Below are 16,253 nucleotides of genomic sequence, written 5' to 3' on the forward strand. Positions count from 1 at the left end.
ATGTGATGGAGTAATAGGATATATGGTGTCATCATACCACACATAGCTATTGTGATAGTTTGATAGGATACATGGTGTTATCGTACTATACACAAGTGATGTAATAAAGTTATAGAATACATGGTGAGATATAATTATGATACACAAGGAGCACAAATCTTTAAATAACTTTTTATAATTATGCATGTAATGTGTATCCTATGTGAAAGTTCCTTTTGAATAAAATAAAATGATATGTGATAGAGAATGAGAGATTCCGCCAAAAATGTGCGCATGTCTACACGTCGGCAGGAGTGCACACTTGCACAGCTTGCAAACACATGCGCAGAATTATAGAAAAGTATTCATTAAATTTGTTACTGTTTGCTAGAACGAGTAGACCAGAAGAAACACTGTGTGACATTGTTACACAAAAATCCAAAAAATCATAAATGCAGTCTAAATCAAACACTGTCTACGAAGTAAAAGCACAAACCACTAAGGAGCAGTAGGTATGATGGCACATAAACAATGAATAACGAAAAACCACTAATAAACATATGTTAAATGGACTTATGACCACAATATAAAATATACCAAGATTATGACACACAAAAGCATAAAATTAAATTTGAATGCCGCGAGCTTTTGTCACTATTGTAGAAGTGTAATTAAAGTGTTAAATATCAAAAGAAGTTAGTCATATCGTCGTCAAGGTCACGATAAGCTTCCTGCTCTCGTCACAGTATAAATAAAACGGATTTAAAAGTGTAAACAACCACTAAAGTGTAGCTCGATGAGTAGTGCTGTAAATGTGACATTTAGACTGTAAATGCGCGTAAGTGTGGAGATGACCGATTTATTATGTGACGCAATTTGATAACAATGAAGATTTTAGAAGTAGTGCAACTTATAAAGCAATCACTAATAAATTAGCACAAATCAAAGAGAAATTAGTTACTAAGTAACAACAGAGGCTAGTTAGGAATTATATTAAGTAAGGTAACATGAGCGGATTTATTGAAAGCCATTCAAAAACTACGGTACATACGAAAATAAGTTCATTAAACTTTCCAACACTAATTAGGCTATCACGAAAAATACTCATTAGTACCGAAGCTTTCCACAATCAACGTACACACAAAAAAACAATAAATGCATTATTGATAAACAGTGCTTCCACCTGCGGTTTTACCGGCATCCATTTTCCCAGATAAAAGTTAATAATTAAAAAAAAACAAATTGTTCCAATATTCCTGAGATTAGCGAGTATACAAACAAACAATACACCAGCTTCATAATAATAGAGAATTTCATGACGGAAGCACTGAAAACTTACCGGAACTTTACACTAAGAATAATGCCATGGTATTCAGACTACCTTGTTAGAGGTCATCAAAACGAATACAAGACACAAAGCAAACACAATATATAAAACAACATATGTTAAGAAAACAACACAAAATGGGTCACTTGTCGAATTACTAATACAATCGGAATAAACAACAGGAAAAAGCGAATAAATATCTAAAGAAAATATCACGCGTTTTCAAGGCAAAAAAGTGAGAAAAATATATATTTTGTCATAGATATAAAAGTAGTACTGACTTCGCACTTTATATTCAAGGTTGTAATTAGGAAACATAAAAATATAAATACATTGTTAGCAAGATTATTAATGGTTATACATATGAATAAATTAGATTATAAATATATAACATATGTGTTTTGATATTAAAGTGATATAAGTGGACTTATGAACGTTACAATTATAATACTGATTTCACTCGTAGTAACGTTCTGTTTCTGTGGTCCAAAAATATATAATATTTTCAAATAAATTAACGTAAAGATTTGAAAAATAATTGAACAACGTGCGTGTATTATTTAAAAGTAAAATTTATTTTTTATTCATTTTTCTTCTACGTGAAATAGAACCGAATAAGGAACTCAATTTCGAACGCAGACTTCTAAATTGTTAGAACAATTTCATGGACGAAAGCTTAGTAGGTAAAATTAAGCTTTCATACAGGGAAAGGATTATTATACCAATTCAACCATTCAAAAAAATCTCCATATATCATACTCGTTACACAATACAATTATAGGCAATCTTAAAAAAAAAAAAACAAAAGAAAGCAGAAAGCAAGCATACATCTAGCAGCCACACTCACACCAATACAAATCTATTGACAAACCAAGACAGATGCTACCTATAAAAACGATTTCCCTCTTACAAACAAGCTTACACTATTCTATATAACGTTGATAAACGAGAAGTTTATCCGTCGGTCGTTCTGTCACCTCGATATAGTGAGTCAGAGACTGCTAATATATGTGTTGTGTCTCACAAACGCCTACGATACTCTTTGATAGTTCAGTTTTAAATGAGGAGCGAAGCCGCGTGAGGTGGTGTGTATTTTGTAGTATCTTATGTAATTGGAAAGCTTTGGGTATGAAATATTGGAAGTAATGGTAGTTTGTGCAGTTGCAAATATGTTTATAGAAGATATGTATATGTATGTAGTAGTAAAAGCAGGCAAAGAAAAAGAAGAGATTTGGTATTTAAATCCAATATTTTGTTTTGATTTTGAACCCTTTATCTGAACTGTAAGAATAACAATTCACACTTCAATGTTGATTTGACACAATAAAAATGTTATTTAAATATCTTGTTGTTGCATAAAACAGCTATATTGGTATAAAATCTAAGAAAATAACTTTGCCAAAGTATAATAAAGAATCAACATTACCATTAATGAATGCTTGTTTCTATGACCAGACTAGCTTTCTTATAAAAAACATATAAGTTTCCCAAATCTTTTCTTTTCTACAAGGTTTATCTGCGTGTCATTGAGTCTCTGACGCACGAACTCCAATCGTGTGTTTTTTCAATAAAAAATATCCACTTCATTCGATTAAAAACATATGTGAAGAAAAATATTTACACAGATATTTACAATACATATTTACAATAAAAATCAAAAACTATCCTATTAATTTATTAAATTAATTTTTCAATTATTTTAATGTTATTTTAATCAACTACATTAGTTTGACGAACTATGAAGGTCAATGTTTCTTGTGATTATTTTAAAGATAGTCTAAAAGAAATCACCACAAGCTGTGTTAGATTAAACGTCAACAAAAATAAGTGCTACCAAAATATGACTGATTGATGACGAAAATAACTCAAGTGACTAACGAAATTTCAAAAATAAATAGAAAAAAAACTAATGCACCGCATGATTCAGTACTAGGGAAGCAGAAAAAACGACAGGTGGGTTTCTTAACTTGCTTGGCATACGTTGCGAAATGACCAGACTGGCTTAGCCTACTAAGATACGAGTAATGCATCAAAATATTAATGGATTCCTTAGCAAGTCAGACATATTATGTGTAAATCTACAAGAACTAGATAAATGTGCAAAAAATGTGGATGTAATTTGCTTAACAGAGCACAACATGAACAAATTAGACTATGTGCATGTAACTTTACCAAACTTTAATTTAGGTGCATATTTTGCCAGAGAAAACAGGAATGGTGGATCCTGTATACTTATAAAGAAGATTCATAAATATAAAGTATTACAAGAGATATGCAATCTAAGTGTTTGTAATGAAACAGAGTGTTCAGCTATAGAACTGACTGAACATAATTTAATTATAATTTGTATATATAGAACACCAAAGTATACCCAAGAAAAAATTGGCATATTTTTTAACACTCTTAATGCAATAATGTATTTAGTACAAAAATGGAAATCTAAAAAAATTATTTTATGTGGTGATTTTAATATTGACTTGTTGAAGAGAAACCCTATTTCTTTAAGATTTGAACATTTAATTGATAGCTTTAATATGAAAATAGGTTTACGTGAAATAACTCGCCCAAGCAGTAAAACATGTATAGATAATATATTTAATAATGTAAGAGGTAGTAAATGCGAAGTAATTGATCTTGGTATGTCAGACCACACTGCTCAGATATTAACGTGTCCCGTCAAAAAAACTTGTACGCTCAGATATTGGTATACAACAAGAAGAGATTATAGTGAGGAAAACGTATCAAAATTTAAGGAATGTTTACAAAGTCTTAAGTTTCAGGAGGTATTTGATTCAATTGATCCAGAATTTGCCTTTGACAAGTTTTTTGAATATTTTAAACTATTCTATGATCTTTGCTTTCCTGTCATAAAAATAAAAAATACATGTGTTAAGACAACAAGGTGGTTGTCCAAAGGAATAGGTAAATGTTGCAAAAATAAGAGAAATCTACTATGGGATTATCGAACCAATCCTTCAGAAAGTAAAAAGCAAATTCTTAAAAATTACAGTGCACGCCTAAAAAAGATTATAAAACTTACTCAAAAGTGCCAGAATAATTATTATATATTAAACGCAGACAATAAATCAAAGGCTACGTGGAGAATAATTAATGCAAATAAAGCTAATTTTCCTAAAGAATATATTACACAAATTAAAGTAAATGAACAAATAATAACTGACCCCAGTAACATTGCTAACGAATTTAATAACTTTTTTATTAATGCGGTAAATGTTGATGATAACACTAAAATAAAATCTTTTTCTGAAACAACACAAAATGATAAAATTGACAGTAGTAGCAGACACAATACATCACACTCTTTATTCATGGCCCCTGTAATTCCACACGATATATTTTTGCTTATTAAATCTCTAAAAAATACCCAAAGTTCTGGTTATGACAACATTACAACCTCAGCAATAAAATCGGTAGCGCACATCATTAGTCCTATTCTTTGTCATATCATAAACTTGTGCGTTGAACACGGCGTTTTCCCTAGTAAACTTAAAAAATCTGTCATCAAACCACTTTTTAAAAAAGATGACAAACAAAACGTCGCATGCTATAGACCGGTGTCTTTACTCCCAATATTTTCAAAAATTATAGAAAAAATTATTTATAAAGCAATCAACACGTATTTCGAAAAACATAATCTATTTACACAAGAGCAAAAAGGTTTCAGAAGGAACAAATCAATCAATATGGCTATTCATGATCTGTTAAAACCATTATATTGCAATATAGACAATCGAACTCCTACTGCTACGCTATACGTGGACATGACTAAAGCCTTCGATTATGTCCATCACCAAACCCTCCTTGACAAACTATATGACTATGGAGTTAGAGGCAATGTCCACAAACTGTTAAAATCATACTTAACCGACAGATATCAAAGAGTAGAAATAGATAACATATGTCCTATTAGCAAAACAGTAGAAAACTACCCTTCAGATTACAGGAAAGTGCATTCTGGTGTACCTCAAGGAAGCGTATTAGGGCCGCTTCTTTTTCTTATCTATATTAATGACTTCCCAAAATCAATAGAGCATCCAATGATTCTTTTTGCTGATGACAGTACAGTCATTTTCACAGGAAAAGAACTTAAGTCGTTAGAGGCCGCTATCAACACTACCCTCAAATTATTAATAGAATGGTTAAGAAAAAATAATTTACTTATTAATTTAAAAAAAAACTAAAATTGTCACGTATCCACAAGAAGTGCAACATTCCCTAAATATAGAATATAAAGAAACACAAATTGAAGAGGTGAACAGCACCAAATTTCTGGGAATTTGGATTGATAACGACATGAAATGGCAGACGCACATCGATACAGTTTGTAAAAAATTAAACCAATATTCATATGCATTATTCAAATTAGCCAGGGTAGTGGATCCATCTGTTGTACTAACAGCATATCATGCTTATGTGGCATCTACTCTTAAATATGGTGTCATATTTTGGGGTAATGCCACTAATGCTGATTATGTATTTAAAGCACAAAAAAAATGTGTTCGTGCTATAGCAAATATATATGTACCAGACTCATGTAAGCCTTATTTCCAAAATTTAAAAATATTGACTTTTCCTTGTTTATGGGTCAAACACAAAAGGAGAAAAAAAAATGTTCATACAACTTAAAAACCGTTATTTAAATATCATATCAACATTAAATCGCTTTAATAATGATTTCGTCTGGAAAACTTTTTCTGGTTCATAAAAAAAATCAGCTTAACCGAAATTTATTTCATTTTTCTCGCTTTTGAATCTGAAAAGATCCCCTTCTGTAGACTGTTCGGATGGCAGGTAGTTGAGTTCAAGTGATAATTAAAAATATATACAGATACTTTTGATACTTTTAATTCATTTATTACATCAGTCATATTATCAAATATTCATAACATAACGAATAAAAAAATATATAAAACTTAATTTTGAATTAAACGTTATAAAAATGTTGTTCACAAATTTTGGGTCTACTTCTGTAGACAAATAAAATGAGCCTAAATTTGCTAAAGATGAACGCATCGTTTTTATTTTGTCTCTTGTGTTGGTAACATTGCATTCTCTGTCATTTGCTCGGTTGTTATTTAACGTAAAGTGCGTGTGATAAGAGAAACTCTTTATATTATTCAAATACACAAGTTTTCAGTCGAGATCAGTGTGTCTTTCCTGTGACTAGGATACCTGGGTAAGTAACCTTTGCAAATATATAAAAACATAGATTGTAAGTGCATATGTGGGCGCGGTTTGCAAATATTACATTGCTTAAATTCTAACCTCTAATGGGAGGCTGCCATCTTTGATTTATAAAAATGTGTCTCTCCTGTAGACATCTTTACTGTAGACGTAGTGTCTACAGGAGGGAGGTATGTCAACAGAAGTGAATAATAAAGAACTTTGACTACCTACATTCGAAAAAAAAACAATTGTGTTAATCACTTTTAGCTGATTTATAGATAAGAGAGGTTCATCTTAATTCATATTATACGTGTATAATGTCTGGGGTCTGTCTGTGGGTTAATTGCTCAAGATCTGATAATGAATTTAAGATCATTTAATAAGGTTTTGAAAATATACATTTTTTGTGTTTGATATTATTTAAGATTTTAACACCGAAGTTAAATAATTTATTATTTTATGCTTAGCATTTATGCTAATGTATTTGTGAGCAAAATAAATGATGGTTTTGCACTTTTATCTTCCACTTTAATTTGTGTTTTGCTCTGCATTGTGTTGCTTGCTTGCTCTTAGCGCATGATGGTCCTTGTTTTTTGCTCCAGTTATTATGCCACGAACAAGTCGATCAGGGAAGCTTTCCGAAGAAGAAAAAAAGGAACGCAGACGCGAGCAGAAAAAACTTAGTATACGCCGTGCGCGGGCCAAAATGGATGAGGCAGCTCTCGAAGAAAGAAGAAGGAAGGATAGGGAGAGATACAAAGCTAAAAAACAGCTCGGGCAACTTAAGACTATTAAAGACTACACGCCAAGAGAACAAAGGCAGATAAGAAAAATATGGAGAGAAAAAGCGAAAAAGAAACGCGACAAGGAAAAAGCTAAAAAAAGGGAACGTGATTTTGTGCAAGAGAACACACCTCCATCAAGTCCTTCGTTTTCGCGTATACAAGTTGGCAGAGCGATGGCTACAAGGAATAGACGACGACTTGTTGCAGAAAATAATAATTTAAAGAGAAGAGTTCTTGAATTAGAATCTAAAATGGCTAAATATAGAATGAGGTGGTTAAGAGCAAGTAATAAACTGGAAAAGAAAAAAGGAGGTGGTAAAAAAAGAATAAAAACGATTAAGACTCAAGAGATAAGAAAAGCAATCCATGACTTCTTAGTGCAAGATGAACACAGCAGATTAACGTCTGGAAAAAAAGACACAATCACAAGAAGGAAGATCAAGAAGCAAATTCGCTTTTTAAATGACTCACTTTTGAATTTGCATAAGGCATTTGTGAACAAAACTGGAATGACTATTTCCTATGAAACATTCCGAAGAAATCGTCCATTTTGGGTTTTATTCCCTAAGGTCGATGCTAGGAACACTTGTCTATGTGCCATACACACAAATAATGAATATATAATTCGAGCACTGTATCATTCAAAAATAATTCCGTATGTTTCTGCTTCATCTTTAATGAAAGACTTGTGTTGCAATAACGCCTTGGCAGTAATCTGCTTAGAACGAAATTGTCCTAACTGCAAAAATAAAATTATTCAGTGTAATGACTTTGTTGAAAACGATACTATAACTTACGAAAGATGGATCACAAAACCTGTAACTGTCGTTATAAAGGGTGAAGTAAAACAGTGTAAGAAAACTATTAAAGAAAAAGTACAAACCACGAAGAAGGCGCTTTTGAACGTATTAAACTCTAATTTACCGACTTTTATGAAACATGTTGCATATGTAATCCATCAATTCAAGACCATTCAAAAAATAAAATCACAGTTAACGCCAATAGACGGACTTCTCCATATAGATTTTTCAGAAAATTATCAGTGCAAATACGGTCAAGAAGTACAATCAGCTCACTTTGGGGGTTCGAAGATACAATTATCCTTACATACTTCCGTCTACTACTCTACCGAAGCGGAACCACCACATAATTATACAGAAAGTACATCCTTCTGCACTGTCTCAGAAAATGTTAGACATGATCCCGTTCTTATCTGTGTACATTTACAGGCATTAATAAATAGAGTTAAAGAGTTATCTCCAAATCTGAAAAACTTGCACATTTTGAGCGACGGACCATCTACACAATATCGGAACAAATCTATGTTTCACTTGATTGCAACGTATCTAAGCAAAGAGTTCAACGTAGATTCCATTATTTGGCACTATAGCGAACGTGGTCATGGCAAAGGTGCACCTGATGGAGTGGGTGGTTGCATAAAAAGAACTTGTGATAACCACGTCGCAAGAGGCCATGATGTGGCAAGTTTGGATGAGCTAATGTTATGCTTAGAAAACAATTGTAAGGGGATTGAAGTTTATCGAATCAACGAATCCCTAGTTCCTGAAATTCAACAAATTATTGACAGCAGCACTACACGACCATTTAAAGGAACGTTTGGTATTCATCAGCTAACATGGAGTGTCAAAAACCCAGGAATTATCCACGCGAGACGATTAAGTTGTTTGGTGTGTCCCCCTCACCAAGTATGTCCACATTATGAAATGGGTCGAATCCAAATAAACCATATTAGGGATTCAATAATGCCTGGCACATCTAGAACGATAGGCACTCCTGATTCATCCTCGTACAATTTGTCACGTGATTGCCTCGAAAGATCGGGATCATCAGGCTCCTTATCTGAGCGTGATTTTGAAATGGCTCCAGCCACACCTGACGCTTCGACTGAGCCAAATTCACCAGGACTTTCCGATAGACTGACACCAGATCTTTCTATCGAAATATTTAACCAGATGCATAAACCCCAGAAGAAAAGAATCTATTCAGACGACTCTGAAGCTTCTGAAGATTCACCACAGAGAAAACGGCCGACGAATTTCATGTGGGACGATTCTGATGAGGAGAACATTTTTTAAGATTCTGTATACTTAATTATGTTTGCCTATTATTGAATCATATTTTACTACACATTAGGATACGTCCACATCTGGCGAATGCGCAGCTCGCGAACGGCTCGCGATGAGATGTTAAATATGTTTTCATTCTAGTAAGTACGTCTACAGAAGCTGATTGTCTGTTCTGTGGACAAATGTCAAAAAATTTTTGTACTGAATTGGTATACGTTTTTATTATGTTTTGTTTAGGGATCGAGGAGAACTCCATTTTAAGTTTTTTTTGTTTAATTTTTCTATACTTGACCTTATTAATATGATTATAATAAGGCACATTTTGTTCCCTTCTGCAGACAACACAATCTCTTCTGTGGACATAAAAAAACAAAAAACGTGTTTTTTTCCTAAAATATCCAAGACTGATCTCTAGTGATATTTTTGTAAGAATATTAATATGGAACTTTAAATAAATACAACATTTTATAAAAAATAGTGAAGTTTTATTATAAATATTTTGTAATGTTCACTTTTTGTGTTTGACCCTTATATATTTATGAGGTAGCTGTTTTTGTCAAGACTAATATTAATATGTTCGCAAAACCGCAATCCAGGCGAAATGCGCTAAAAATTAGTTCATTACCGCATAAAACCGCGCTTTTTGATAAAAGTTTTTTTAGCATGTCTACCAGAATATATAATAAATTACCTGTAAAAATTTTGAAAACTTTAGATTTAAATGATTTTAAGAAAAAATTACAAACATTTTTAATTGATAAGGCTTTATTCCATTTCAGAATATTTAGATGATAGTTAGGTAGTTAAATTTATTGTTATGATTTATTATAAGTTTAGTAGAGATATTATAAGTTTTGTTAGATTTATTATAGTTTTAGTAAGATTTGTTAGTGATAATTAAACATATTAGAAAGATTAATGTAAGTAACCATATAGATTTTAACTACATAGTATTAGGTAATTTTAAGTAACTAGTATTAAATCTGTACGCTCTACGAGCAGGGCATAGTGAAACTAAGCATTATATACCAACACCTTGTAACCTACCTATGTTCACAGAATAAAGAGCTTTGACTTTGACTTTGACTTTGCCTATATTTATTAACGAAAGGCGTGAAGCAAAAGGTTTTCAGTCTAAATGTATTGGGATAAATATAAAAGGTTATTTCTGAATGTGTAAATATATTCGGGTATATTTAGAATGACAGGAGTTATCTGAATTTCAGGCGTTTCAGCACAGGTGCATCGTCTCCTCTCATCGGTTTGTAACCCCGATATAAACGAGCGAATTCAATGAAAGCAACCACCAAAATAAATAGCATGTACGCATAAATAACATAATTAAAATAAGCAGAATAAATTACAAAGATACCGATACATATACAGTTACTGGATACAGAGAAGCAACAAAAAGAATCACAAAGAATTCTGCAATTAAATTAGTGGCACATAATAAAACACACAATAGCAGAAATAAATAAGCAACATAGAGGACATGCCGAAACTTGAGAAGAAATTAAGTTTAAGAAACGTGCTCCAAGATAAGATGATTTATAACATAAAAAGCCCATAGATAAAATTACCGATCAATTGTCAGAAAAACTTATATGAACAGATTTCATCTAAGACCATTTTGCTTTAAAAGCATAACAGACCATATTTCTTCGCGTTTTTAGTATTATCAGTGAAGATAAGTAAAGATTGAATAAAAATAGCACCATCTCATCAGAAGTATCAAAAATCGGGAAAAGTGAAAATGCATTTATCGAATCAAACGCAAAGAGATCGTTGAAGCCTACGCGTCTCGCTGAAACCAAACGTTACGGGGTGCAGAGTGAATTACTATATAATTTATGATGCACCACATATTCAGCAGACCAAAACAAGTCATGTGGTATGTGGTAAGAAAATATATTAATTAAAAGAAGGGGAAATAAGTTATATCAATGAGTAAACGTGGTGGTTAACGCTCATTCCCTCTTTATGTGAGAAGAGGCCTGTGCCATGCAACATCAAATCAATGATTATCCAAAGAAATTAAGTGACGAATGCTGAATAGCAAAAGTAAACAGTTGTATGTAAACTGAACACGTTGCTTATGATAAGGAAAATATTAAGGGATGTCCTATATGTGAGCAGACTGTCTTAAGATTGGCTGATGATTATACGTTAGTTTGTGCGGAGGAAATAACTGAAGACATCTATTTAAAATTTCAATAAAGGCTGAGTTGTTTATTTACAAACTACAACAACGTCACGCTTAGACATTTTACAAAAACATGTTTTTAAGTGACTACTACCTAAGAAACTAATTAGCTACGTTATGTATCTCTACACAGATGAAAAATACGCATGAGTATGCACAAATATTGTAATTAGCAACATTGCATTAACATTCAGTCATTTCTCCAAACATTCTTAGAACGAAAGCAAAATCTTGTCTTAAATATTTGCACGAAACCAATTACGTACAATAGCCACGAATTCTCAGTACAATGTTCAGCGGGAATTCCCCGAAGAATGCCAAAATTATGCAGATGCACAAACATACAGACATTGAAGGATCAGACCCGGTCCTTTCATAAGCGGGGTTCTATTAACTAATCTATACTTCATCAAGCACCTGCCGCTATGTAGGTAGATATATAATCTCATACTCAGTCACGACCTAATCCTAGCCTGAATGGAACATAAATAGGCCTTTTTTTCTCTTGTCACCTCCCGCTGTGGGTTAGCAGCGTGAGGAAGTCTCAGGCTCTTACTGACTAAAACTAATCATGTTTCTTCGTAGACCTTTTTAAATCTCCAGGGCCCCAACATGAAAAGGCCTTTTATAAAGCTTTTATTCACAGAACAGTTTAGAACGAAACCATGCACATTAAGCATAACAGAAAGACATACGTAGATCCTACATATACCGCGGTATACACTTAAACGCGCGTTTGATGCAGTCTGCAGGCTAATGCAATAAAAGACGGGGTGCAAACATGCTTAGTTACATCACATTTACATACAAAAATTGGACACTAAGCTTATCGTTCTAACATGCTCAAGACACACAGCACTATAATGCGACTGACCTGAGGCGTCCATGTGGCGGCGACGCGCGACGAGCTCCGGCTCCGGGTGCGCCACAGCCGCTTGCTCACGCTCTGCACCACGCTGCTCGAAGACCGCGACTTCTGCATGCCACCTGCCGGAGGAGCAACCGTCGGGGCACTTCTCCCAAGCAACGTCGACAAGAACGAATGCGACTGCGAAGGCGACGCCGGCGACGGCGGCGACGTCGGCGTCGACGCTACCGACGCGAATTGCAAGTCACGGTACGTCAAAATCCACCCTTCGTCGGTCTGACAACCCTTGTGCGGACCATCATCGTCAACGTCACTCGGCATCCGAGGCTTGATGTTCCGCAAGTTCTTGTCGTAGTTTATACGCTTGAAGCGATCTGCCTTGTCGGCGTCCACGCTCTTCTTGCGCGCCATCCTCAGGTACCGCTTGATGGTGTCGCTGACAGACTGCGACACGTCGTCGTGGTCCACGCTGGAGCGGCGGCGCGCCGGCTTGGGCCGCTCGGGCGCGGGCCCCGTCGGGCTGGTCGGGGCCGTCTGCGCCTCCAGCTTCTCCCGGTACGCGCGCTCCAACTCCTGCAACACTTCCTCTGGAATAGCATGCGTCTGCGTCCCACAGTCCACGAACTTATCCTCCAGCGACTCGTGGAACACCTCGATAAGTGGCGGTGGGGACATCGGCGGTGTTCTATACGAGTCCTCATCATCTTTAAAACGCGTAACACCAACAGTTCGACTCCGCGGAACACTTCTAGAGTTAGAGTTAAGGGCACTGATGAATCCACTAGGTCCATACCCGCCGGAGCCACTAGCACCACCACTACCTCCGCTCCTCGCGCCTCTGTAGGGCTTGGTTTTGCGGAGGTCATGATACAGTCTTTTCAATAAATTCCTATCGGTCAATAGGTCCTGCACTATATTATCCCTATTCGGAGACCGTACATAGTACCTGCCGAGGTTCTCCAGCAGGGTTCTTTCCCGAGAGGGGTTGGAATCAGCATCAGCGGGCACCCGCTCTGACTGCTGCTTAAGATACTTCCTTAAAGAGCGAACTAGCTCATCCGTGTCCGAGTGTCTCGTCGGACCGGAATCATCCTCTACTTTCAGGTACTTGCGCAATAAATCAACTAAGCAACTCTCCTCTTCTTCTGGCAGTGTCCGGCTCACATCCCCGAACCCTGCGGCACCACGCGCCTGCGCTGACGATGCACCCGGCGCGTTGAACTTGGAGGTGGAGGCGGCCGGGCCCGGCGCCGCGAAGAAGTCACGGCGGAGCTTGGCGATGTCGAAGCGGCCGCCCGAGGTGTGCCCGATGTAGAGGTCGGTGGGGCGCTGCGGCGGCGCGGGCGCGTCGTCGGCGGGCGAGCGCGCGCGCACGGAGCCGCCGCGGGGGCGCTTCTTGCGGCGCGGGCGGGGCAGCGCGCCCGGGTACGAGCTCTTGCGCCACAGCAGGAAGCGCGGCTCCTTGGCACAGACCTCCTGGAAGTAGGCTTCGAGGCGCGGCACGTCCTCGGGCCGGTTCTGCGCGCCGTCCGGGATGAGCCGGCGGCCGGCATCGGACATGTACTTCCATGTCTTGCGCGTGAGCAGCCAGCGCTCGCGCGGCTTGTCGCGCCGACGGGCCACCTTGCCCATGGGGTCGGGCGCGGGCTCGAGGCGGGCGGGGCGGCGGCGGCGCTCCATGGCCGCGGTCACATGGGGTCAGGCGGGCCCGCGCGGCATGCCGACCTCGGCCCGCGCACCTGCCTGCGCGAAACTGAACACTACGCCGCACGGTGCGGTATATTATGCGCCGAAATAGCCGTCCGGTTATAGAGCGGCCGTGAACTGGATAGGGTGCGCTCGCGCAGCGGCGGACCGGCGCTGGCGGCGGCTCGGCGCGGGACTGCGGCCCGCCCGTAAACAAACCGCGGCCGCCCACGCCGCCCCGCCGCCCGCCCCGCGCGCCTTGACCTATGTGCTGACATGCCCTAGCATCCGTGATTGACGATGGTCATGGCTCATACTTCCGATGCATTTCATTCATGGATGCACTCCTAGGGGTCCCGGAGGGTCCGTAAATTTATATCTTTAAGTCAGTTTCTTTCAAACAAATTGTTGCAAAATCATGAACACGCTTGCGTCCGCCTTAACTTGGCCTCGTTTCTTTATAAAAGATCAGTTCAAACGTTTAGTAAACTGAACTGGAAAAGCTTCAGTATTTTCTTTATTTATTTTCTAACACCTTTGAGCTACACCCACCTGTTCGTGTTTTTATAATGGTCTGTGAGTGTTTTCGTTTCTCACTCGTATCCAAATAGTTTGGAGTTGCACTCCCAGCAATGTAGGCAACGGTACTCAATCATCAAGGTAAATTATTTGCATATTTCATTACAAACATATTTTCGAAATAAATATGATAAGTTTTTATGCCAAGTTTTAATAATAACTATCTAGGTACAATCGTTTAGCCAAAAGACGTGTGAAAGAGACGCAGATAATGCAAGAAGAAAAATAATTTTGATAAGAAAAAGACAACAGACGATCATTTACCAACGATGTTGAAACTACAAGATTAAACAAAATAGATTTGCTAGATGAATATTTGAATGTAAACGCTAATACTTTCGTAAGTGAAGGTCAAGCTTTTATTATAGAATGAGCAACAGTAATTTGCAAATGTCGCTAAAATGAGCCAGACAAACTCACAGCTGTTAATTAAGGTAGCGAGGCAGTGACCGGTAATTATAATTAATTTGGGTGCGGTCATCGAATCAATTGGGATATTCGCACAAATTAGCAAATATTTCATGTGCCAGGATTTTGCGATGAGGGGTACCAAAATTGGTGAAGATGATGTTGGCTTGATGATACAAATCACTTTAATTATGAAACTGCTCTGGTGTTATGTTACCATCTTTATATTTAGTGGAATCCTTTTAAATAATTTTTTTTTTTGATCCTATAACTCATGACTCCTTCCAACAAGTTATCATAAAGATTCTACACAACATGAGAAGACCAGAAAGGCATCGGCAAACTTCCCCACTTGAACTCATAAGGAGATTTTTATAATTTAAAATGTAATTAAACGGTTGCCATTGCTAATTTGTGAATAATTATGAGTCATAAGTTCACAGCTGCAGAACATTAACCAAGAATGTGCTATGAAGAAATCTGAACCGAGGGTCGGAATTCTTCCAATAATTTAATCATCATCAGCCTTTTGACTGTCCCACTGCAGGGCACAGACCTCCCCTCATAAAGAAAAGGAAGGCGTTAATCATCATGGTTTATGTAGTCTTTAAAGTCTAGATTTCCTCAGGATGGTTTCCTTCACCTTTGACCTTACATTTAAAACATATAACTTAGATAAGTTACATTGGTACATCCCTGACCTGGATTTATCTGAAACAGCCTTGTACAATGAAGGACAGTGAAAGAGCTATGACGGACTTCAAATCTAAAAAAACATCAAAAGTTTGCCTTCAAAGAGAAAAACCACTATGTATTTATCTCCTACTTCATTATATTAAAATAGTTCAAGAATTTATAAATGAAGAAACCCCCTCGAAAGCTTTTAAAGTCGTAAATTAGAGCTAGTTATCTTAGCAAAGGAAAAACAATGCAATACACCTTTGATCATGACGTGGAAAATCTTTATAAAAGATAACATTTTCTTCATTGAGTGCAAAGATCTTTCTAGAAAAATTTTGGACTAATCATGTTCAAAATATAACAGGTCGTCAGCCTGTCTGGCTGAAGAGTCTCCATCACAATTATTACCTAATTCATTGAAGATTCTTAAGCTTGCACTATAAAACAAATTCTTCAGTAT

At 36.8% G+C, this 16,253-nt stretch overlaps 1 protein-coding gene across 5 annotated transcripts in view; it reads right to left on the reverse strand.

Annotated features, from left to right (window-relative positions):
• Window positions 1-14,344, reverse strand: part of Rhogap102a (Rho GTPase activating protein at 102A) — a 52,371-nt gene extending 38,027 nt beyond the window's left edge. For all 5 annotated transcript variants that reach the window (XM_021331425.3, XM_064039349.1, XM_064039348.1 and 2 more), the window contains exon 1: window positions 12,446-14,344. In XM_021331425.3, the coding sequence (XP_021187100.3) occupies window positions 12,446-14,119 (1,674 nt within the window). In that variant the 5' untranslated portion in view covers window positions 14,120-14,344. The remainder of the gene's footprint in view (window positions 1-12,445) is intronic.
• Between the last annotated feature and the right edge of the window lie 1,909 nt (window positions 14,345-16,253).

This window comes from Helicoverpa armigera, chromosome 19 (assembly GCF_030705265.1).
Source record: "Helicoverpa armigera isolate CAAS_96S chromosome 19, ASM3070526v1, whole genome shotgun sequence".
Taxonomy (NCBI): Eukaryota; Metazoa; Arthropoda; class Insecta; order Lepidoptera; family Noctuidae; genus Helicoverpa; species Helicoverpa armigera.